Below are 25,231 nucleotides of genomic sequence, written 5' to 3'. Positions count from 1 at the left end.
ATTGTTGGGATGTTTATTTGTGCAATCAGATGAATAGATGGAGAACAGTAGTGGACTAAGGACACAACCTTGTGGAGTGCCAATGCTAAGTGTCTTAACTAGTATGTTATAAAATGTTGTTCCATGATTCAATCCAGCCAGTATTAATTAAAGTGATATAAAGCCCTAGATTATATATTGAATTAAATGGCTATGATTTGTTAGCTCTGGAAATGTATATGAAACAAAACTGGAAAGACTAAAGTTCATCAGTCACAGAATTGTTTATTTTGATGGAGTGTGTATCTTAGAAATGGAAATGGATATGAGGACACTTGGGATATCTTGGCATATGGATTATGTAGTTTCATTTAACAATCATGGTTTTTTACAAGATTTTCATGCTCCAGGGGGCTAGTAAAAAATAGAAAGTAACAAAAAAATGAAGAAGACAAGGATTATATATTTTTCCTACCAAGGTTTTGGACTAGCCAATCAATCAAAATCCTTTGGGGTTAGCTGATATGTATTTCAATGTATCAAACAGTTTCCAGTAAGAAATTTCCACTGAGAAATTAAATGTTTACTCCTTTATAATCTTTCAAGGCATTAATTTTATCTCAAGCCAAATGTCTTGACAATGGCTATAGAAAATGCAAGATATATAAGTACAAGTGAACTAAGGACTAGCATATCTGGACCTAGTGGCTTACTTTAAATTAGGAAAGATAGAATTTGGTTTCCTGAGTTCAGCACAAATATATTTAATAAATTAAGACATAAGACATAAATATATTTAATAAATAGACTGACATAAAAGACATTTTTTGTAGCTGGGTTGACTTGTATTTATGGCTTTTACAATATGCGTCATTTTATAGCTATATTTATTTATAACATTTATTTTGAAAAGTACAGCTATAATTAAATTTTACAACCAATTAGGTTGATGTGTCACTGTCATCCAGTTAAATTATATTATTTTAGGTTCTTGAAACAACTAGATAGATAATATTTTCAGCAGCTTTTATTCTTGTAAACATTTAGAAAGAGGAATGATAGTATCTTCAAGAAAGTGTAAATCTTTCAGCTTTTCTTAGGAGGGAGGAAGCCCAACCTCATTATTGTAATCATTCTATAATTAGAGAAGGACATATTGTGTTAATTAATAAGTATGTTTTTAATTGATATTGCAATATGATTTATGAGTACTGCAAGGGATTCAAAAAATAAAAGATTATGCTATAAATAAAGAGGTTAGCTATTTATTAATTGTATAGTCAAGAACTAGACCTTTGAATAATGAGTTCTAAATTTGACTGAAAGTAATCCTAGAGAAGTAGACTTAATATACTTTTACCTTAATTAGATATCATTAGAGATTCATATCATGTTTTTGTATATTTCTACAACGTTCAGTTTGTATATGTTTGTCAAGAAATTTAATTTCAGTTACTTTAAGTATTATTTTTTAGTACTTTGCTTCCAGAAAATGGAAGTCTTTCCAGTTTTGTATCATATACATTTCCAGAGCTAACAATTCATAGTCATTTAATTCAATATTTAATCTAGGGCTTTATATCACTTTAATTAATACTGGCTGGATTGAATGTATTTTGAATCCAATCTAAGCAGGGTCAGACCTGGTTAGTACTAAAATGAAATTCACCAAGGAATGGGATGAAGGTAAAGGCACGGTGGGATGCTACCGGTTCTGCCCAGTTCTATAGAGCCGGTAGCTCTGAAGAGCAGCAGACACTGAACTGATTCTGTGTTTGCTGCTGTTTGGCCCACCTGCCCACCTGGGCTCTTACCTGTCTTTTATTTCCTGCTTTTTCAACCTCAGCTGCTTTGCGCAGCACAGCTGAGGTTGAAAAAGCAGGAAAAAAGAGACCTTTCAAATGCTGTGCACCTGCGCGCAGCACTTTTCAGCTGTCCAGGAGATACAGCTTCAGGATTTTTTACACCTGCGCGCAAAACATAGTCACTGAACCGGTAGTAACACCAGTTGAATCCTACCCCTGGGTAAAAGCCAATCATTTCCACATTTTTGTCAATGAAACCACATGGAAACTATATTGGCCCTTTATAAAATGGCCATTCATGCTTAAATCAAACAAGACATAAATTTTAAGATTTTTTTAAGAGTCCCAACAACTGGCAACACTATCATGACTTGCTGATTTTGAAAAAAAGAAAAAAAGCTTTAAAGGGGTCAAATCTAAGAGATCATAAGAAAATTTTAGGCCTGTAGACTAGATTTGGACATTAAAACCACATGTAAAGTCAGTTTCTTACTGTTAAAAATACAAACCTAAATTATGGCAAAAGTAACATTTTGGGCACAAGAACTTGATCTGACGATGTATCAAGCAGTATAGATGGTTCAATTAAACAATGTGAGAAAGCATCCAGAGTGTGATTTCTATAATTCTTTTGTATTAACTTCACCCTGTATCACTTGGCTAGGAAGAAAGATTTAAGAAGGGAGCAGTCTGTAATCTTGCAAGGTGCGTCTCAGCTGCCTCTTCCATATGGATGCATTTAAAAAAATATTTTTCTGCCTGATTTCCTCTCCTTTAAAACCTCCAATATCATCTGTCCTACTTCCTTTTGCCTATTTTTCTTTCTATACGGAATTGCTCCTGTGTTGTTCAGTTTTTATATTCTGCTTATAGACACGTGATGTCCTGAGCTCATTAGCATAATTTATTGCTCAATATTCTCTGCTTCCCAGAGAATGCACATAACACAAAAATGCAGTATGTTGCTTGATTAAACAGAAGAAAATATAGATCAGCAAAACTTTAAAAGGGGATAGGTAAAACTTTTAGAAGCTATGCTCCGATTTAATATTATATATTAAATCCAGGCTCATATTACATTATAATATTATATATTATATCCAGGGTCAAGGTTAATTTAAAAAAAACCTAAAGCTATATCTGATCTCCTTCTGACAATCCTTGTCCCTCTTGTATTTCTACTTCCATGCAGATAACTTCATTTTTGCTTTGCTTTGAAGGGTTTACTGATGACATTGGGAAATAGCTCTGATTGATTTTCTGTTACAAATGTGTTGAAGCTTTAGATTTACAAGATGCATGTTTATGACTAAAAGAGGAGTATTTACCCAGGAAGTATTAGAGTGGAACATTATATTCCCTATGTTTTTTGTAATGATAAACAACAAACATGATTTTTCTTCTGAGTATTGTGTATCTATTAAATAAAAACATTTAAAGATAACATTGAAAATGGAGGTCTAATGTACAAAAATGGATGGAATATTTACGGTGTTTAGTCATATCTAGATTTTAGTGTATATAGAAAAATGGAAGGGGCCTATGGAAATGTAATTGCCCATAATGTTGCTGATTCACTTCCTCTCTTTTCTATGTACCTAATTTGAGAAGTTTGAATGCAATGGGTTTATCAAAGCCCTTTGATAAGGATAGGATTTAGGAAGAATACTGTAAAATCTCTATTACCCAACTCCTGGAGGATGGATACTGCAAAATCCCATTCCCTCCCCACCTCACTAACCTGCTTTCCAGCTCCATTCTCCTGTGCAGGGCAACAAAAGAAGACACAGCCAATCAGCTGGGACTTGGGAGGCAGAGAATAGATGGTGTGGGGCCAGTCAGAGATGGTATTTGCCAGTTCTCCGAACTACTCAAAATTTCTGCTACTGGTTCTCCAGAACTGGTCAGAAACTGCTGAATACTACCTCTGATCTGGACCCAGAAAGTATGGGTGGCTGTTTAGAGATATTTATCTGGCAAACATCAATCTGAAAAATAAATGAGTTGCTACTGCCAAATGCGATGAAAAAATATACTTGCGCTTTTACAGGTCTGTTATTCATTTGTTGGCTTATTATATCTTTATTCTCAGATCTGCTTTTAAGGCCCTGATTGTGTGCTGAATAATGTACTCTAAATAGTAAGGTTGGTGAGCGTAAAACACATGACTTCTTAGAGTAGCAAGCAGTTCTGGAAGTCTTTTTCAATTCATTTATGCTTAGCCCTTTCAGCAGATAATTCTAAGGAGAGCTTGAAGCCTTCTTCACTCTTCAGAGTGAAGTTACTCTTCAGAGTTAATTAAGAATGTGTGATTAGGTAGGATGATTCAGAGATAAACACTTATGGCTCCTCCTTAAGTGTGTCAAATATTTGTCTTCCTAAATTGCCTTTTTCTGGCCTCTGATAATTGTACTTAATGTTAATCTGTATCAGTTATGTATGACCAATTTAATTTTTGTGTGAGAATATCAGCAACTAATATCATAAATTGACCAAATTATCCAAAAATCTTAATATGTGAGCAATTAAGGTAATCTTTAAAAGAGCTATATGCAGGCCTTAATTTAAATGTTAAAGTGTTTGTGAAACTTGGCAATTCTTAGATATATTCTTAGATGTATAAACTTCAACTCTGAAGCCAATACTGGCTTAGAATTAGGAGCCATAAGCCATTCCTTGGTGGCGCAGTGGTTAGAGTGCAGTACTGCAGGCTACTACTGCTGCAGCCAGCTGCCTGCAATTTGGCAGATCGAATCTCACCAGGCTCAAGGTTGACTCAGCCTTCCATCCTTCTGAAGTGGGTAAAATGAGGACCCACATTGTTGAGGGCAATATGCTGATTCTGTAAACCACTTAGAGACTGCTGTAAAGCACTATAAAGCCGTATATAAATCTAAGTGCTATTGCTATTTTTATACACATAATGGACTGAAACACACCTTCCTTCCAAAGTGGTTTATGAACCACAGAAATGAATGGGAAGAATATAAAAGTAGTCGGGAGGCATTTAAATTAAATCTGAATTATACAAATGCTGTAAAAACAGTTTAAATATAATTAGCTAGCTGTTCTGCAAGAATTACTTAGCTGAAAACAAAGAGTTTGGAAGCAGCATCCTGAGTAGGTTCTGTTTCTTAAAATAATTCCTCTTTCTGTCACCTAATTTATAAGACAAATTTGGAAGACTGATGGCAAATATGGTAATCTTCTAACAAGTACTTCTTTGTGATTAAAAATTGAAGCATTTTTTTCATCCAACAGCCTGAATATAATCATGTGCATTTGTAAGGGTGGTGTAAATGTTTGTTTAGTTATATTTAATGTAACTAAGATTTGCTTCATTTAATATTGTTTTCCCAAATTAATGTTTGAATGAAAACTTAATATATATTTTTTATTATCATACTGTTCTAATTCTTGAGCTTTCTATAAATTTTCTGTTGAGAAAGACTGTCTAACTTAAATTTGTATATTGTTTTATACCAGTGTTTTTCAAACTTGGCAACTTGGCAGCTAAGATTTGTCTATTCCAACATCTTAAAGTTGCCAAGTTTTAAAAAATACTGTTTTACACAACAATGAGTGATGAATCCATCCATAAGTGCTTAATCCCAGTAGCTCATAGGATTCCTTTTCTTCTGTCTCCAAAATAAGTTGCCACTTTCCCCAGCTTCTCATTTAGCTGCTGAAATATATTGTGAATATCAACTGTGTCGAAGCATTCAATCTGCCAGGGATGTGTAATTAATTTTGAGTTCACAACCTTCTTGTACAATAGGAAGTATTCAATACATAGATTTGCCTTAGTATCTAGTCTAGTAAAATGATTCCTCATCTGTCTTCTTTTTCACAGGATTGGAACGAATTGCAAGAGATTCTTCTTATGAACAAGAAGGAAAGGTTCAGTTTGTCATTGATGCAGTATATTCAATGGCATATGCATTACACAACATGCATAAAGAACTTTGCCCTGGGTACATTGGTCTTTGTCCTCGCATGAGTACAGTTGATGGCAAAGAGTTGCTTAGTTACATCCGGGCAGTAAATTTCAATGGTAAGTTCATACTATTTTTATCTGTGTTAGATTTTTCATTTGGCACAATATACTTTGAAACTTTTTATTGAAACCTCTCTATCTCTCTCTCTTTGTCAAAAACAAAACAAAAACAAAAAACAGTGAAAGTGTACCTTGTCTTCTTTTTAAGTTGATGTTAAAGGTTGATGTTTTCCTGCAAAAGGTAGATATTAAACATAAATTTATGTCAAGCCAAATAGGCAAATGGAAAATTGCTCCTCTAATAACAAATTATGTAGTCCTTCTATAACTGATGGATAACATACTAATTAAAGAAGAGACAGAGATCATGCACTCTTTAGTTTTAATTGTCTTTAAAATAGCTTAATGGTGTCTCTATATATGCATAGGTAGATCTATAATTGTTGATAGAAGCATCATCTTTTTCTGAATATTTCCATTATGATACTTCATTGTTACACATTTAACATGCTTGATTTATTCTAGGTTACTATGGATAAAATGTTGGTTTTAGTCCATTCTTTGCACGAGCACTTCAAATTATTTAGGAAGGAATGGTGGTAGAGGTGGTTTACTGTCAGCTTAAAAATCTCAGCTTGTTTGATAGTAATGACTCGAGGATTCAGGAATTCTAATAAGCAGGCTTTTTCTAGTTTCTTCTATGTAGTTAGTCTTACTTGCTTACTCGAGAGGATAAAAGGCATGAACAGGTGATATGTATTCATATGTTGCTTATTCACAGTAACTCTAAGTAACTCAGTTATTGTTACTGATCTGTACAAAGAATTACGTTTGACCTCAGCAATTAAGCAAAATAAAATGATGCATACTATTGAGTATTCTCTCTCACTTCTAGCCAAACTCTATAAAATATTGTACTATTGGCATCTCCATGCTGAGAAAATGTAATTAGTGATCCATTGGCAGGATCAGTGGAAGTTTCCAAGTCAAAGTTTAATGTTTAATAGGTCATAGGATGAAGACGAAAAGGGGAAGGTGAAATAAAAGGTTTTCAAAGCACCTGCTTCTTCCTGAAAATTCATTGTTGTCCCGCTGTTGGATTGTATTTTACACATTTTTCAAAGGGAGAGAGGCAGGATGATCTGTATAATATTATTCTTTTTGCAGAATGCCTGCAAACTATAGGCAGAGCAGCACTATTAGACTATACTCTAGTGACCTCAGCTGCTAGACTTCCTTTAAAAAGCACAAGATTGTTTTCAATTTAGCTTCCAAGTGGAAACTGTGTGTTTCAGATGCTTTTCCTGAAGCCAAACAAACAAGCAGGCAAACATCCAAACATTTGCTGTAGTAAAAGTATCTCATGTGTCTTTGATTTCTCTTTTTGTAATTTCCACAAAAAGAAAGACTTAAATAACAAATAAAATAACAGCAAGAATGTATTGTGGGATGCTACCGGTTCTGCCCAGTTCTATAGAGCCGGTAGCTCTGAAGAGCAGCAGACACAGAACCGGTTCTGTGTTTGCTGCTGTTTGGCCCACCTGCCCACCTGGGCTCTTACCTGTCCTTTATTTCCTGCTTTTTCAACCTCAGCTGCTATGGAGGGCAAAAACACTCCTCCCCACCATGGTGCAGGAGGCTGACTAGGCCATGCCTACCATGGCCACGCCCACCCAGCAACCGGGCAGAGAACCTGTTGCTAAAATTTTTGAAGTCCACCCCTGGTCAGCTATGTGTGAATCCTTTCTTCTCCCTTGTAATAAAATACATGCTTAATAAATACATGGCTTTACAAGAGAAAAAGGAACAAAAAAAAAAGTCTAGTGTAGCTTCATTCTGGCAAGATTGGAAGTATTGGTAAGAATAACCAAGACAAAGTAAAATAAAATATACATGGATTTCTCAGCAACGTTGAGTTTGTTTTTTGTTTGAAAAATCAGAGCTCCACAGTTTCAGCTATCCTGGAGCATTTGTTTCTGTTTTTCTGCCATCAAATGCTGATCAAAAAGAAGGGAGCATAAAGCATAGCTGATCTCTAAGATGTTGATGAGTTATTTAGCATGCATTTCTTTCTGCAGACTGTATTTCTCTGAATTCAGACAAACTATTAAATCTTCCTTTGGACAGACTTTTTTTTTTTTTTTGCATCAAGAGAGTTTTAATAAAATGATTAAACTGCCAACCACTTTGTGTACCAAGGCTAAGCATCCAATGTAGATGGAATAGCCACCACCTTGTGGAAATAATAAAGCAATTGTAGAATTGATTGACTCTCTACTGCTAAAAGCTGCTACTCCAACCATGGAGAAAACATTATTTGTCTGCCTTAAAAATAATAATAAAAAACCCTGAATTTTATGTACCTTCTTCAATCTTACTCTTAAGGACTTCCTAACAACTCCATCTCTTTCTGCTTTCTGGAATAGAGACTATCCTTTCTGGAAGAAAAAAATGACTGATTTATGATTTGGCCCATGTGTAATGTTATAATAATGTTATATGCATGAACCTAGAGTTAACAGATTCATTTAACCTGTGTTCATTTTCCTGCTGAGTCTGCAAGCAGATGAATTTTGACTTCCATTTTAAGTAACTCTGGGTATCCATTGCTTCTGAGCTCAGAGAAATCATGCCATGTTTAAAATCCTGTCCTGTTTTCTTAAACCATAAGCATGGTTAGTATACATCAAACTATTTTCTTGTCTTGTACTCATACTTTCTAATCACAGTTTTCAACCCAAGCTGCCTCTTACAAAGGATATAGAGCTTCTTTTGACTTCTTCAGAGACTAATAGAATCTTAGAGTTGGAAGCGGCCATTTTAGTCCAACTTCTTATTGGTAAAGGAATAAGTTTTCAAATGTCCTTACTGGTGGTTATCCAGCCTCTTCTACCAGTCATTACTACAATTCTTCAACATTACTATATCTACCAAGAAAAGTACCTGATTAAAAATGACATAAGTTTAATCTGTTAAGACAGTTCTTTATAAAACCAAGTAAAATTCTAGGATTCACTTAATTGTTTATATGGAGTCGACATGAATTAATTAGATTTTCCTCATCTCATTGTTCCTGTCTTTGTTCAATCAATAGAATTATTGTTGTCAAGGTAATTAATTGTTGTTTGGTTAATATACCTTATATACCACTTTATAGAGCTTTACAGCCCTCTCTAAGCAATTTACACAGTCAGCATATTGCACCCAACAATTTGGGTCCTCATTTTACCCACCTCGGAAGGATGGAAGGCTGAGTCAACCTTGAACCTGGTGAGATTTGAACTGCTAAATTGCAGCCAGCCAGCAGCCAGCCAAAATAACTTGCAGTACTGCACTCTAATCACAGTGCCACTGTGGCTCATAGTAATATATTTATGTCTCACTTTACCTAATTACTGATATCCATTGTTTATAATAAAATACAAATAGTGAATTAAAACAGTGGTTGGAAATCCATAATGCTAAAAATTAGCTCTAAAATGTGTTACCCATTTCTGTGAAGATGATATTCAGCTTATGAAATGAGAGAGTAATTTATTTAAAAATATATATTGCTGATAGAATAAGAAATCCTACAGCACTAACTCTGAAACAATGTTATCCCCCCAAAATAAAAAATATGTCATGCATGGTTGAAAATTACAGTGTAACTTTCTAAAATGGAGAAGGTGTTTGAATCAACAGTTCTCATTGAACACAATAATGCAGGGGTCCCCAACCACTGGGCCCCGGACTGGTACCGGTCCGTGGATCATTTTCGACAGGGCCGCCGGTTTGCTGGGCGCCGCCATCTTGTTTCGACGAGAAAGTGCTTCCGGGTGAGCTTTTCTGGTTGGAAAGCAGCGTTTGGGTCCTGAAGGAATCCTAGCGCCTTAGTTTCATCGAAGGGGGGGGCGGCTTCAAACGAAGAGCCGTCCCGATGGCGGAGGAGATTAAGAAAGCACAAAAAAGCATAAAAAAGGTACAAAGGAAGAGTTCAAGGTGGCGGGGAGAAGCGGGAAACGGCTGGCTGGCCGGTCGCTCGGCTCGCCTTGCCTTGTCATGCGTGCTGATGCCGGTACTGGGCCGCGGATCATTTTGTGATGCCGGTACCAGGCCGTAGCACAAAAAAGGTTGGGGGCCACTGCAATAATGAACCAATAGTTCATTGTTGAACATTTTGCAATTGTTTTCCTTTTGTTAACCCTTTTATTTTTTACTTTTTAAAAATCATTTTAGAAATCATTTGAAGTAATTCAATTCAACTAGAAACAGAACTGAAAATAATTTTTTACAACGCACATTTTCAAGTTATTAGGCCAGTAAGTCCGTGTTTGTATGTTTGTGTGCTGAGTTTGGCCTGTGAGCCTGGAAGAATCTCTTCAGTTTTCATGTGGATTTTAGAAGTGGATTGCCACTGTTTTCTTCCTAGGGCCGAGGGCCAATGACCATCCCAAGATCACCCAGCTGGCTTTGTATTTTCCAGCCTGATACCCTAATCTGCACCAAACTGGCTCTTTTAGTAAACCTGCCAGTATAACTGAATTGCAAAATACATTTAAAAATTCCTTAATATTCTATGCAAATTGGTAATGTATAGTTATTAATTCCATGTGCGTCCGTTGGATAAAAGATATTTTGCAATCATTTTGCACCATTTCACATATACTGAATAAATCAAAACAAACTTTAGACTATCCTAGTCAGTAATGATCTCCCAAGAGGAGCAGAACATTGCAAATTTTGCAGTTTATATATTTGAAAATAGGAATAAAAGGATATGTGGTGAAGGAGATAAAATTATGTAATATGTGATTATGGTTTCCTTTCTAGAAGGGAATTTCATGGAAGAAATTCTATTTGCATAATATTCCTCCATACTAAAATGTCTATAAATTGTTTCTTGTCCGAAAATGGCTAGTGTGTGAACTAAATTTTCATTTGGCATTTTAATTACACACAACAAGTTATATTCTTAACTTGTCCAAATCCTAAGGTTAATAAATATTATGAAAATAATTCTGCAGAAGGTAGTGCAGTATTCTTTTTTTCCCCTTGATTTTTTGATAGCAATGTTTGGATGGATGGAAGGAAAGAAGAAAGGAAGGAAGGAAGGAAGGAAGGAAGGAAGGAAGGAAGGAAGGAAGGAAGGAAGGAAGGAAGGAAGGAAGGAAGGAAGGAAGGAAGGAAGGAAGGAAGGAAGGCAAGCAGGCATATCAAAATGACCAGTGAAGTAAGGAAATGAAGAAAAAAGCTATAAGCATTTACAAGCATGTTTAAAAACACAGACTATTTATTCAGTTGTAATAGAAAAGCATTAAAGAATTTTAAAAGCTCATGGTTTATTTCATTGCATGTTATTATTTTGGTTGTGATATATATTTTCTCCTGTTATGGGATGTTCTTTCTGTTTCCGTATGTCTATATACAGAATGTATCTGCAATGTGTGGTGTTTTAAGATATTGTATTGTTCTAATTGTATGATATCCAAAGTTGGTTTTGATTTGAGATAATATTATAAATATCAATGATAAATAAAGAGTTCATTAATTTGTTACATTAATTCTGCAAATGCTAAACCACCTTCCATACTTAACGGAGGACCAAAATTTACAGCCTCTCTCTATTTCAGTACATTAACCAATTTACAAATTGACTCTTTCATTATAAATCAGGTATTGGACTTTGTCAGTAAGTGAGATACAGTACATCAGAAACTTCTATTTTGGAATTACATAGTTTTCATGCAGGGAATTGTGTAGGCAATAGATAGGCTTGATGTAAATTTGGTTAGAATGTTTTCTGTTCTCAAATGAAATATAATCTGATTCACAGCATAACTGGGCCACACATGAATTAATTTAAAATTCCTTTTCAAAAGGCACTGCTGATTTTTTTTATGAAGGATCGGTGGTGCTAGAAATATTTTGCAAACTAGTCAAAGGGTTAAACAAAAGCATTCAACAAAAAAGTGCAATAAAGCCCAATACATTTATTATCAAATCAGCTTTCATGGAATACATCACATAGCAAAATATTCTTCTTTTAAATAAAACCAAAATAGATTCTCTATTTTTGCTATCTAATATTAGTTGAGTCAACCTTCTTTTATCTATTTGTATCCCTCATTGTGTTGCTTGAGCTACATTGTTAAACCTTGGCTAGGAGACATACATCACAAAAATACAAATTCAGATTTTGTTGCATGTGTATGGAAAAAAACATATCAATTATTTTAAACTGAATGCAATTGTATATTGTTTTGATGACTATTTGCTTATTATGTCCTTCATTTTGTATATAATTTGAGCACTTAATTAGAAGACATGGTCGAAGCTGAAGTACATTAAATCTTTTGGTAAACCAAGCATTAATCTACAATGCCTTTTGAAAAACTCATATGACTAGAATGAAGAGTCAGCTTCATAACTTATACAGTATAACTGCTTGTTTGCTTGTTATTTATTTATTTGGCTTGTGCAAAGAGATGTGATCTGCCTTTCTCTTACCTTCAAGTTTTGGAATGAACACAATTTGAATCATTGATTAAAATGAGGAATTGAAAATAACATGGTCCACCTTGTGATCAATCCAGGTTTGCTATTCGTTAATCCATCCTTGATATTAATGTAGCATATGTTTTCATGCTCGAAAACTACTGAAGGTTCAAAGAAGCAATAAAAGCAAAATGATTTAACTCCCCCCAATAAGGATAAGGCCGTGTTTGAATCCAATAATTCCAGCGAAGCTTTAGTAGTCAACTATTTACTCCTTGTTTTTGGATTGACACTACATACTCAAAACAAGATGGTTAATTAAAATTATGAGTCCATATTATTCTATATTTGTATGGTTTTAAATTCTTAAATTTGAAATAAAAAGGTGGCAAAAATACAAAATGTCCTTTAAAAGAAATGGAGTCATAGGAAGTGCTTTCCTCTATAGTACATATGTAATAAGAAAAATATTGGCTGATTATATATACCAATGAAAGCCATTCTTCAGACAGATCATAATAATGACAAACTATCTATAACTTTCAAAAAAAAAAAAAAAACACAACCAACCCTAGTTTCTAAAAGATTCAGGTAGACATAATTATCTAAAGCAATAATTAGAAGAACTTTGTAATTAGCAGACAAGGCACATTTAATTAGCACTGTTCTAGAGATTTTGGATTTTGAAGACTGAAAGGTATTTTCAAATATGTGCCCAATAATATTAGGTCATATGGTCAAAATCCAATAATGTATTTTAATGAAACAGAAAATATAATATCTCATATACATTTTTACATATAATTTAAAAAAACAGAAATACAAAACAATGGAAGTACAATATGATAGATTGTTGAACTTTGTCTAACTGAACGATGATGCTAAATAAAAAACATTAACCATTAATATTCTAAACTATGCAACTTTGTTGTAATGGGAAAGAAAATGCAACAAACACATATATATTAAAATAGCTGTTTGGATAAAGGTAAAAAAAGACAAAAATATGAAGACATAAACATAGCCTTGTTTTTTTTTTTGGACCTTAAGTAGATATAATGTAAGACCTGGAATATCCCCCCCCCAAAAAAAAAAATACTCACCAAGAGTAGACTAGCAAAACCAATAGACCATTAGATGTAGTTATAAAATGTTTTGCAGAGGTTTTCTGAGACTTTAGATAAAAGCCATTCACAACTTTATATTACATATTTCAATCAATAATTAATGTGGCTTCATCTGTTTACAGTATACAGATTTAACCCCAAAATATATATAAAAAAAACAGTATTAGTTGAATACTGCAACTTGTGAATGATGTATTTTAATGAATAAGTTAGAAAATTACTATTGTACCATATATTATGATACAGTTTTAAGGTATAATACTCTGTCTGTTCTGTACAATTGACTTCCTTCAGCTGTTTTTCAAGGAAATCCAAAGAGGTCCTATTTCATATACAACACATGATTAACCTGTCATTAGACTGATTTAATTCATCATGGTCAGCAATTGGATATGTAGTTACGTTTCCATTATATCTAAAAATCACTTCTTTAGAGAAAATCATGATTACTTTTGAATTAGGTTCCACAAGGCATTGTGGTTTATTCCTCCTTACAAGGGAAGAAAAAGTCTCAGATATGAATGTCCATGGAGATTCTCAATCATCCATGTGATTGTCCCAAAGGTGCTTTTTCAAGAGGTATCTTGCTTCTCATCCAAACAAGCTTCTTCAGTGAATTGTGGAGAATATAAAGATTTATGTTCCTTGCAGTCATCTGTTTGTTAGCACTCTCTCTAAGAGTCATTGAGAAAACTGTAAACAGGAGATAGATGGGTGTCATATATCCTCTGTTGCAATTGGGCTGTACACTCTTAATGTAGATGACTTTTCTGATCCCTCTATCAAACCATAGTCCTTTCAGCAGTTCCAAGAAGGTTCCACACTCATTTGCACTATTCAGGTGACCTGAGAGCACCGATAAACCTTCAAGTGGCCTCAATGACTCTTACCAAGAATGCCAACACCAGATGACTGCAAGGAACATACATTCTTTCATTCTCCACCGTTCAGTCGGAACTGAAGACACTTACTGGATAGAAGCAAAAAGTCCAGCAGACTCCTGAAAAAGCAGTGATGTTAAGGAAGTAATTAGTTCACTTCACTTACACAGTATAACTTGTATTTGTTGTCTTTTTTCTTTACTCCTTAATAGTGCCTCCAAAGCCAATAATTCATTATTAATTCTATTTATGCAAGCAATATCCAGAAGACAAATGTTGAAAATTGATGGTATAATTTTTAATTTATTACAAATTACAAAGATAAAACTAATACAAACTAAAAAATGAATAAAAAATAGAAATAGCAGAAATGGAAAAAAATAGAAAGAAAAATGATAATGATAATGATAATAACAACAACAACAGCAACAGCAACAACAATAACAATAATAATAATATCATAAAAAGAAAACATTGTAGTTTACAAATGGTTTTCAAAGGTACCTCCATGTAGAGTGCACTGCAATAGTCATAGTATGACATGATCAGGATTTGAGTGACAATGCAGAGAAGAGTAAGTTCATTTAAATGAGAAAATATTTCTGTGTCACCCAATCAAGGAATACTTAAACGTTTGTGTAACCTTTATATTATGCGTTCTTAATATTAATATGAAACTTTCATTTTGGACATCTCAGCACCTTTTATTTCATCCTACTTAACCTACATTTTCATTAATTCATATTTTTAAAAGCGGATAGATTTTTTTAAAGGAAAAGCAAGTCATAAAATGTATCTTCAAATCAGGTTTTATGGTAGTTTTTGCAATTCTTTAATATTTAATATTTTTCTTATTTTTAAAATATGAATTTCTTTATCCATTATTGAAGGGAAATTATTACTTGATTTGGTGTAAAATAAACATGCTATTTCTAGACAACTCTTTTGAATGGATACTCATTATTCTATTCACACAGTTGCCATTTGAAAAAGAATAATTAAAAGGGAAAAAAGATAGACCAGGAATACTTAGACAAATCTAAAACAAACAAAGAGAAAGGAGAATGAAGGAAGCATAATCTGTTTAGCTTTATCTATGAGACTTTACTGTGAATTTTAAAGCCTGCCTATGCATCATTCAGATTGAATCTTCAACCACATCAGGAAGCAGAATTCTAATTTGTATTTCTGGGTTTTGCTCTGTCATATGATTTGTTTTTAAATAGATGCCAGATAACCAACACATTTTCAAGCACAAATCCATAATGCAGTTATTATTTTACAAACAGAATAGTGTCATGTCTCTAATACTAAGTAATCCCAACCATATAAACATAGAGATGTAGAGATAACTCATACAAATACAAAAAAAAATAATCCTATTCACCTTAAAGCAGTATCTATGTTGGATTGCACTGTTGTGTTTCACATAAATAAGACTATTGGATCCTGTTCAGAGTAAAACTATTTTCAAATGTATACATATATCTAAAAATTCTTATATAAAGTGATGTATTTCAAGAACAAATACTCTTCAGATATCGTACTTTCAGGTAATATAAATTTCCCCCTAGCTGAAGAAACGACTAAGAACCATATTGTAAGTCTCATTTTATCCTCAAATCCTTAAAATTTGAAGTGGGGACATACATCTACATTTCATGTCTGCATCTGAAATATAAAACATCAACAAATATAAACATCAACAAATCTGATAGAAGAACAAAAAGTTAGTTTATTTTCACTGTGAAAAATATAAATATTCTACCAAAGAAACGAAAGTTGTATCACAATATAAAATGAACTTGTTATGTGATAGGAAAAAGTGCTGCGTAGTATATTATGAAGAGTCATGGTGGTGCAGGGGTTAGAATGAGATATTGCGGTATTTTAGGCTAATTCTGCTGATTGCTAGCAGTTTAATTCTCACTGGCTCAAGGTTGATTCAGCCTTCCATCCTTAGAGATGGTTGGTAAAATGAGGCCCCGATTGTTGGGGTAATATGCTGAGTCTGTGGAGATGTATATAAGCCTAAGTGGGATTGGTATTACTTCTTAAAAGAATGCCCCAAGGTTATATGTACTGTTACTTTATTTAACTTATATGCAGATTATACCATGAAAATGGAGGATGGTAAAATGGACTAGTAGAATAAAAGTTAGAAATAAACTTGATGGGAAGTAAAATCAACAACTTCAGGAATGTTTGATGACAGAAAATAAGGAAGAATAAGGAATTTTTTTGTTAAAATTGAATAAAGAAATTGCAGAATCAATATTTATTAGAAAACAAATGTAGGAAATGTCAACCTAAAGCAAGAAGAGAAGAAATTGAAGTGGTACCACACTTTATTTTCCTGATCTCCAAAATCACAGAAATAGCAACCATAAACATGATAAAAAGGGACATCTACTTGGTAGAAAAATTAGGACAGATTGAAGCAAATCTTACTGTGCAGAGATGTCACCCTACCAATAAAGGTATGTATTAAGTGATAGTTTTCCCAGTTTTAACATACAGCTGTCAGGACTAGACCATCAGAAAGGCTGGACAAGGATAAAAATGAATAGCTTTGAACTGGCCCTGGATTAAAAAAATGTTAAGAATACTTGAACTGAAATTTAAACTAAACTAAAAGAAAAAAACTGCTCACTTGAAACACCAATATTGAAGTTAAAGCTTAAATACCATGGGAACATAATGCAAAAGGAAGAATGACTTGAAATGATCCTGATACTTATAAAAAAATAGAAGGCAATTGAAAACAAGTTATCAAGGTGCTTTTTCAAAAGACAAATGGACTTTCTCACACCCGAAAACAGCTTCAGAGCTTCCTAGGATTTGTGAACTTTTACCAGAAGTTCATTCCCTCATTCGCTGAGATAGCTTTGCCCCTTATGGAGCTATTGAAAACAAGAGGAATTAACCCTAAACCCAAGCCCAACCAGCCTCTGACCTGGATTCTTGACTGCCATTTGAGGAACTAAAAGGACTAAGTATAGAGTATAAAATCATACATTGCAATGTCCTACCGGTCAATGAATACTTCAGCTTTAACCATAACAACACAAGAGCAAACAATTGAAACAAACTCAAGGTAAACTGCACCAAACTTGATTGCAGGAAATACGACTTCAGCAACAGAGTGGTCAACATCTGGAATACTCTACCTGACTTTGTGGTTTCTTCCCCAAACCCCAAAAACTTTAACCTTAGACTGTCTACTATTGACCTCACCCCTTTCCTAAGAGGTCAGTAGGGGGCGTGCATAAGGACCCCAAAGTGCCTACCGTCCCTGTCCTATTGTTTCTTTTATTTTTCTTATATGTACTCATTTCTTGTATTCATAACTATGTTTATACTTATACCAATTATCTTGTAAGCGATTGACAAATCAAATAAATAAATAAATAAATAAATAAAATATTCTCCAAGGAATCAATCCTTTGGCATCCTGACCCTGAGTGACCTTTTGTGGTGCAAGCAGATCAGAGGTGGTATTAAGCATTTTCTGACCAGTTCTGGAGAACCAGTAGTGAAAATTTTGAGTAGTTCGGAAAACCAGCAAATACCACCTTTGACTGGCCCTGCCCCCATCTATTCTCTGCCTCCCGATTCCCAGCTGATCGGCTGGGTCTTCTTTTGTTGCCATGCACAAGAGAATGGAGCTGGAAATCAGGTTAGTGGGGTGGGAAGGGAATGGGGATTTTGCAGTGATCTTCCCCCAAGAGTGGGGTGTGAATGGAGATTTTACAGTATCCTTCCCCTGCCACCCCCACCAAACCATGCCCACAGAACCAGCAATAAAAATTTTTTGAATCCTGCCACTGAAGCAGATGCCAACAATGTCTCAGTAGCAACAGTATTCCTACAAGAAAACTCTCTAGGCCAACTGCAGTTCTGTGCTTACGTGTGCCCAAAAATTTTCTTGGATGAAAAGTGAAATGTCTTCAAGCAAAACAAGAAAGTCCAGTTGCCGTTGAAAAAACAACAACCCATGACTTGGATGACTGAGAATCTCCATGGACAATTGAAAAAGAGGACACCAGAAGACAAGGTAGCTAGACATTATCACTGATGACACCAGTATGGCTTACAAACTTTCTGACAGTTCTGGAAACATTATGATCTTGTGGCTTATAAAGCATGAGAAGTGACAGAACAAATGAAAAACAATAACCATCAATTTATATCGGATCTAATTTTATGTATGTTATACATTATGGGAAAATGGATTACTATTAAATGGTCTACTTGAAAGATACGTTTTCAGTTGAAATTTTCAATCTACTCTTTTCTACAGGTATGTCTCCTGGTCAGTTGAAATGAAATAGTTGACTACCAGGAGAAAGAAAACTACTTGACAACAATTCCATTCTTCCTGAGCATTCCCCTAAAATATAAGTAGAATGTGCATTGTATTCAGCAAAAAAGCAGAAAGTCTTGAGATAGTAATGCATAACCAAGCATATTGAGGCTTCAAATCAAGAGAGAAAGCTTCATATCTACTAGGAAAAGGAGCACAAAGTAGCAATATATAATATTTTAAAAGTAAAAAATACTGTACTGCCAGTATATTTATTTTCTTTGTACATTTTTAAACTATGGTGCATTCTTCAAAACAGTTTTTAAGAGTCCACTGATATAAAAAAATTCTATTGCAGTCACTGACTAGTGTAAGATGAACCTAAGTTTACAGTATAAACAATGTACACTAACCTAGAAACTTTAGGAAAGTAGCTAAAGATTCGTATCACTAGTAGAAAAATAGGAACTTATTATAACAATAAGATTTCTATAAATCCTTTTAAGGCTGAAATATAAAATAGTTTCCATTTTTCTGCTGCTTATAAAAAAGTGTATTAAGCTGCAGTTTGTGGGAATTTAATTTCTGTTTGTAGAAAGCTACTGTACTATATGCATAGTTTTAAGAATCTATTAAAAGTGAACTAAAATGAATCAGGTGAAGGATCATAAAGTATCAACATCTTTTTTCATGGTAATGGATAAACCTGTGTGCGTTAATGGATACCAGAGAAGTACTGTACAGATTGTACTTGTCAAATTCCACACAATATCACTGTGTTAAGATTGGCCGTTGAATAATAGAATTATGGGTTTTTCAAAATTGATGCAACTAAAGTATCGTTTTTGTTTATTTATCTTTAAGTCATCTTTTACTTAAACAAGATAAATAGACAAAATAAACAAAAAATGATGAGGACAATTTAATACATTTTTTTCCAGGATTTCAATAGTGGTTTGCCATTGCGTGCCATTGTGTGTTTCCTAGAGCTGTGAGAGAATGACTGACTCAAAATCACTCGGCTGGATTTGTGTGCAAAATGGGATTAGAAGTCATTTTCTTCCAGTTTCTAGTTTAGTACCTTAAAATACTACACTAAACTTGCTCTTGCAACTAGTATATACCTATTCATAATTCATCCATAAAGTTGGTTGCTATTACTTCTCACAGAATATTTCAGGATTTATCATTTCCAGATTATGGGTTCAATATCATCATCTTCATCATCATCATCATCACCACTATCTACTGCATTACAAAACTAGACTTCTTTTAAGAATGCAAGAAAAACAATAAGATAACATTTTGTACCAGAAAGTAAGCAGTAAAGCTGTAAAATACAGCAGTGGAGGGGAGCTGTACTGTCATTAGGAATTATCCACTTTTCAGTTGACCTTTTTCTGAGGTAACTTTTTAAATGCTAGGATCCTATATAGTACAAGGCTTCATAAACTAATATCAACATTTTAAATTAATCCTGATAGCTCAGAGCCAGCCAGTGTGGTGTTTTAAATACCAATGATATTTATTTCCATTTAGCAACATATTAAGTCAAGCAGCTGTAATTTGCACCAGCTACAACTCATAGAAGGTTTATAGGGTGCTTTATTTAGAGTAAGCCAAGCATAAAATTATTAGGGAATAACTCCAACTAGTGTGTCAACAAAAGCTGAGCACAAGTTCTTTTTGTCTCTTAAGTGATAGCTTAGAATCAGTGTGGACTTCCCAAGCTAATGACCCTTTCATTTAGAGACTCTTACCTCTTGCAGAAAAATGCCTTTTATTTTTCCTGAGAACCTCATATCTAGAATACCTTTCACCTTATTTGACTTCAGTTTATTTTTTGGGCTCACCTTCTTGTTCACATACAGATAACAGATAATTAGAGTTGGAATGGACCTTGGAGGTCATCTAGTCCAACCCCCCACCCAAGCTCTACAAGTGCTTTAGAAAATAGATTAACCCCTTCCTCTCTGTGACAGCACCTCAAATATTGGAACACTGCTATCATGTCTCCCCTGGTTCTTTTCTTCACTAGACTAGCCATGCCCAATTCCTGTAACCATTCTTCATATGTTTTAGTCTCCAGCACCCTAATCATCCTGGTTGCTGTTCTCTGTACTTTTTCTAGAGTCTCAACATCTTTTTTATAATGTGGTGACCAAAACTGGATGCAGCACTCTAGGTGTGTTCTTACTAAGGGTTTATAGAGTGGTATTAGTACCGCACTTGATCTTGATTGTATCCCTCTGTTAATGCAATTTAGGATTGCATTAGCTTTTTTGGCTGCTGCTGCATACTGCTGGCTCATATTTATCTGGTTGTCTACTTAAGACTCCAAGATCTCTCTCACAGTTACTGCTATTGAGCCTGGTTTCATCCATTCTGTCTATGCACTTTTGGTTTTTCTTGCCTAAGTGTAGGACTTTATTTTTCTCTACATTGAATTTTATTTTGTTAGATATGGCCCAGTGTTCTAGTCTGTCAAGATCCATCTGGATCTTGACCCTATCTTCTTGGATGTTAGTGATTCCTGCCAGCTTAGTATCATCTGCAAATTTGGTAAGTTCTCCTTCTGTTCCCTCATCTAAGTCAATGATTATAGACCAGTAGCTTTTGAGAGATTGGTGTTGAACTACATTAAGGCTAGTCTTCCATCTACTTTGGACCCATATCAATTTGAAGATCAACTGATGATGCTACGTCTATAGTTGTCCATACTGTATTGAATCATTTGGAACAACAGGGAACTTATGCAAGGCTATTATTTGTGGATTATAGTTCTGCCTTTAACATCATTCTACCCAACAGGTTGTTTCTTAAAATGTCCAATTTGGGTATAAATCAGAAGATTTGTTTATCGATAAAGGATTTTCTGACAGATAGGCCACAGTCAGTAAGGATGGGATCTCACCATTCTTCTGCTCTGATCCTAAGCACAGGAACCCCCTAGGGTTGTGTGCTAAGCCCCTTCCTTTATTCTTTGTACACACATGACTGCACCCCATTAGTAGAACACCAATGCAATTATTAAATTTACAGATGACACGACAGTGGTGGGGTTTATTAATAAGAACAATGAGTCTGCTTATAGAAAGGAAGTACAAGGGCTGACACTGTGGTGTAAAGAAAATAAACTTACACTTAACGCCAAAAAACTAAAGAACTTATAATTGACTTCAGGAGGAAGAGAGATGTACATTACCATTGTTCATAAATGGTGAGGAGGTGGAGAGGGTTGGTAGTTTTAAATTTCTGGGCACTTATATCTCGGAGGACCTCTCATGGACTATGAATGCTAACATGCTTGTAAAGAAGGCACAGAAGAGGCTCTACTTCCTGAGAATGCTCAGGAAGATAAATCTATCGCAGCATCTACTTCTGTCCTATTACTGCAGCACTATTGAGAGTGTCCTGACATACAGGATTCTTACATGTGATGGGAGCAGCTCTGTAGCAGACAAAAAAGCTCTTCAGAGAATCATTAAAACTGCCCAGAATATCATTGTGCTCCAGCTACCAGCCCTAGATGACATCTTTGCATCTCGCTGTTTGCGGAAGTTGCACAACATTCTCAGAGACTCTTCCCATTCTGCTCACAATCTTTGTGAACTGTTGCCTTCTGGCAGAAGATACAGAACTATTAAAACTCAGACCACACAGTTTCTGAAGAGTTTTTATCCCAGAGCTATAATTGCACTGAACAATGAACTTAAATACCACCACCAGTAAGCTGTTGGACAGTATTACTTGGTCTGTTGTGTGGATTCTTGTGTGTTTTTAGGAGACGGAGAATGTTGGCGGGTGGGGAAGTGTTTGGGGATTATCATGTGTGTGTGAATATAGAGTCTGATCTCTGGGTATGAATTTCGTTGTATGTATACTGTGTATATACATACAATGACAATAAAGAATTCAATTCAATTCAGAGTTATTAATGAAGATATTGAAGAGTACTTGGCCTAAGACAGAACCTTGTGGCACCCCACTGCTTACTTCCCTCCATGTAGACTTAGACCCATTAAGGACTGCTCGTTGAGTACTGTTTGTCAGCCAGTTGCGAGTCCATCTAGTGATGGTACTAACTATTCCACATTTTTCTAGCTTACTAAGAAGTAGGTTGTTGTCAAACGCCTTGCTGAAATCTAAGTATATTATGTCCACAGTATTTCACTGGTCTACTAATTTAATCACTATGTTGAAGAATGAAATAAGATTGGTTTGGCATGATCTGTTTTTAACAAACTCATATTGACTGCTAATTATTACTTTACTTGTTTCTAGATGATAGTCTACCTAGTCTATGACTACCTTCAGACTATTGTCAAGTATTGTAATAGTATGTGGGAATGGCCTTGAAAGACAGGGATGTGAGGAAAAAGATGTTGCTGGCAAAAAAAAAAAAAATCAGACAAGAGGAGAGGGAGCTGCATAACTGGCAGAGAAAGAAATTTAGAAAGGAATCTTCTTAACTTAAAAGAAACAGTGGGCGGTTTGTACCTTCAGACTTGCCAGATCCTCTTAATGTACCCTTACAATAAAGTAAAATTATCTCATATGGGCTACTGGAAAGGCTAAAAGGTGTTTAGCTTTTTTTTATTCTGATGAAAAAGGCAGATAAAGTTAATGTCATACTGATAACATCTCACCTCATCATTTAATGGACATTCCCATTAGCTCTATGCTGATACCAATCAGTTGAAAAGAAAGAGCAGTATATTTGGGGATACTGGAATGCAATTGAGCCAGACATAAATTTTCCACTGGTTCTCTGTAACCACTGCTATACTGCAATCCAAGAACCACTCCTGAAATAATTAAATAAGGTTAGAGATTACAAACAGATCCAGAAGTATCAAAACAATAATATTTTCCTTATGTCTCTGCCAGTAAAATGATTAACTAGGACAACCAAAGCTATTTCAGTGTTACATTCAAGCCTGACTCCAGACTGAAATGACTGATATATAAAGATTAGTAGTAAATGATGCTTACAACATTATACATAGAGCTATTTAAATAAGTAAATAGAGGTTTAGCACAATAAAGTGGCCTCTTGCCCAATGAATGATGTGTGCCATAATTGTTAAAGATGTTTAGCTGTGGTTACATGTTAACATAGCAATTGTGGAAGTTTATGATATATTTATAATATATTTAGAGATGTCTTCAATAATAATGATAGCTAATTATTTTAATCAACTAGTTCATTTTGTTGAACTAACAATGAACCATGAAAATGAATGAATTCAGATGTGAATTTGATTTGTAAGTTTGGTTTGAGGACATTTCTTATGAAAGACACAACAGAAGAGGCTTTGAGATTGATGTATCTGTTATTTATACATGCTTCAATTCTAAACAGCTGTACTCTTGAAAAGCATTAGAATTTTAAGGCTGAAATTAAGTTGATGTCAAACTTGGCATATATTTTCTTCTTGCTGCATTTGAAATATTTTCCAGACAGAGAACTATTTTCAGCATCCTTCTACATATTTACTCAAAGTGCTGCATATTTACATTAACATTATATTAAATAATTGTTTTATTTTACATGATTTTAAATATTTTAATAAACCAAATATCAATAGAAATCAAACAGTCAATGTGATAAACAATTAAGATGTTGGCCACCAACATCCATAGAACTGAATAAGTAACTTTGGTCTTTAAGTCTGATTGTTCTCACAGGGCTGTTGTGAAAATAAGCATTGAGAAATCTTCATGTACGTCTGAAGAAGAAAAAGAGGATATACATTAAAAATAATAATTTTATCTCTGTGCTTTCCAGCTTCGGCATACCAGATTTTTTTCACAGCAGATTTCTCAATTGATTTATGCTGTCAATGTCGTTTGGAAGAATCTGTGAAGTAAACTCAGTTCTTCTGTAAGCTTGTCTGAAAAATATTTGCTAGGTTGGATCCAGATTAAGGATACATTGAACTAAATAAGAAAAAATTAAATGACTTATTTTATATTTCCTTGGTTAATGTTTTGTATAACTTTCTCATTTTATACCGGGCATACATTTGTTGGGGAAACAGTAGCTATTTCAGAGAGAAGTCTAATAAGAATGGGGATTTGTTCTGATGGCTTAATTCTTCATGAAGAGAGCTCTAAAAATTATTGCTTTTCAAATTCAGTTTCCAAATCCCAATTCCGAGTGTCACATCTATTTGAGCTATAAATGGAGTAGATAGGATTTTTTGATAGTTTACTTAAATATTTCTTGTCCAGCACATACTTGTCAATTTGTGTGTGGTTTGATGGCTCATGTAGAGTGTAACAGCATGGATTTCATCCATTACATTTTTCTTCCCTTTTCACCCGTCTGTCTTCTCTTCTTCAGGGGTTTGAATTAAACTCTAAGATGCTGAGGATGTTATGACTAATTATCTTCAGGGAGCAGTAAAGATTGTAAAAACTGAAGTAAAATTTAAAAAAAATGAATATAACAAATAAAATACTGTAGAATAAAATGAGACACTGAGTAAGTGGATTGTCTAACCAATTCATCAGTTCCACCTTCTCTTCTCTAATGTGTTTACCTTAATTGACTTTTCTACAGGAAGTTGTAAGCCACTAGGAGGCCTTGTGAAGTCACATGTACATAAGAAAGAAAGAAAAACTTTTTAAGTGTAAGCCAATTTAGACTTAAA

At 34.4% G+C, this 25,231-nt stretch overlaps 1 protein-coding gene across 4 annotated transcripts in view; it reads left to right on the top strand.

Moving 5' to 3' along the window:
* Positions 1-25,231, top strand: part of GRM8 (glutamate metabotropic receptor 8) — a 505,336-nt gene that overhangs the window by 333,367 nt on the left and 146,738 nt on the right. For all 4 annotated transcript variants that reach the window (XM_087969395.1, XM_087969394.1, XM_087969392.1 and 1 more), the window contains one exon: positions 5,638-5,838. In XM_087969395.1, the coding sequence (XP_087825521.1) occupies positions 5,638-5,838 (201 nt within the window). The remainder of the gene's footprint in view (positions 1-5,637; positions 5,839-25,231) is intronic.

Source organism: Notechis scutatus, chromosome 6 (genome assembly GCF_049901735.1).
Source record: "Notechis scutatus isolate UNSWTSFEM ecotype Mainland chromosome 6, rNotScu1.2, whole genome shotgun sequence".
Taxonomy (NCBI): Eukaryota; Metazoa; Chordata; class Lepidosauria; order Squamata; family Elapidae; genus Notechis; species Notechis scutatus.
This window is presented reverse-complemented; position numbering and strand designations above follow the sequence as displayed.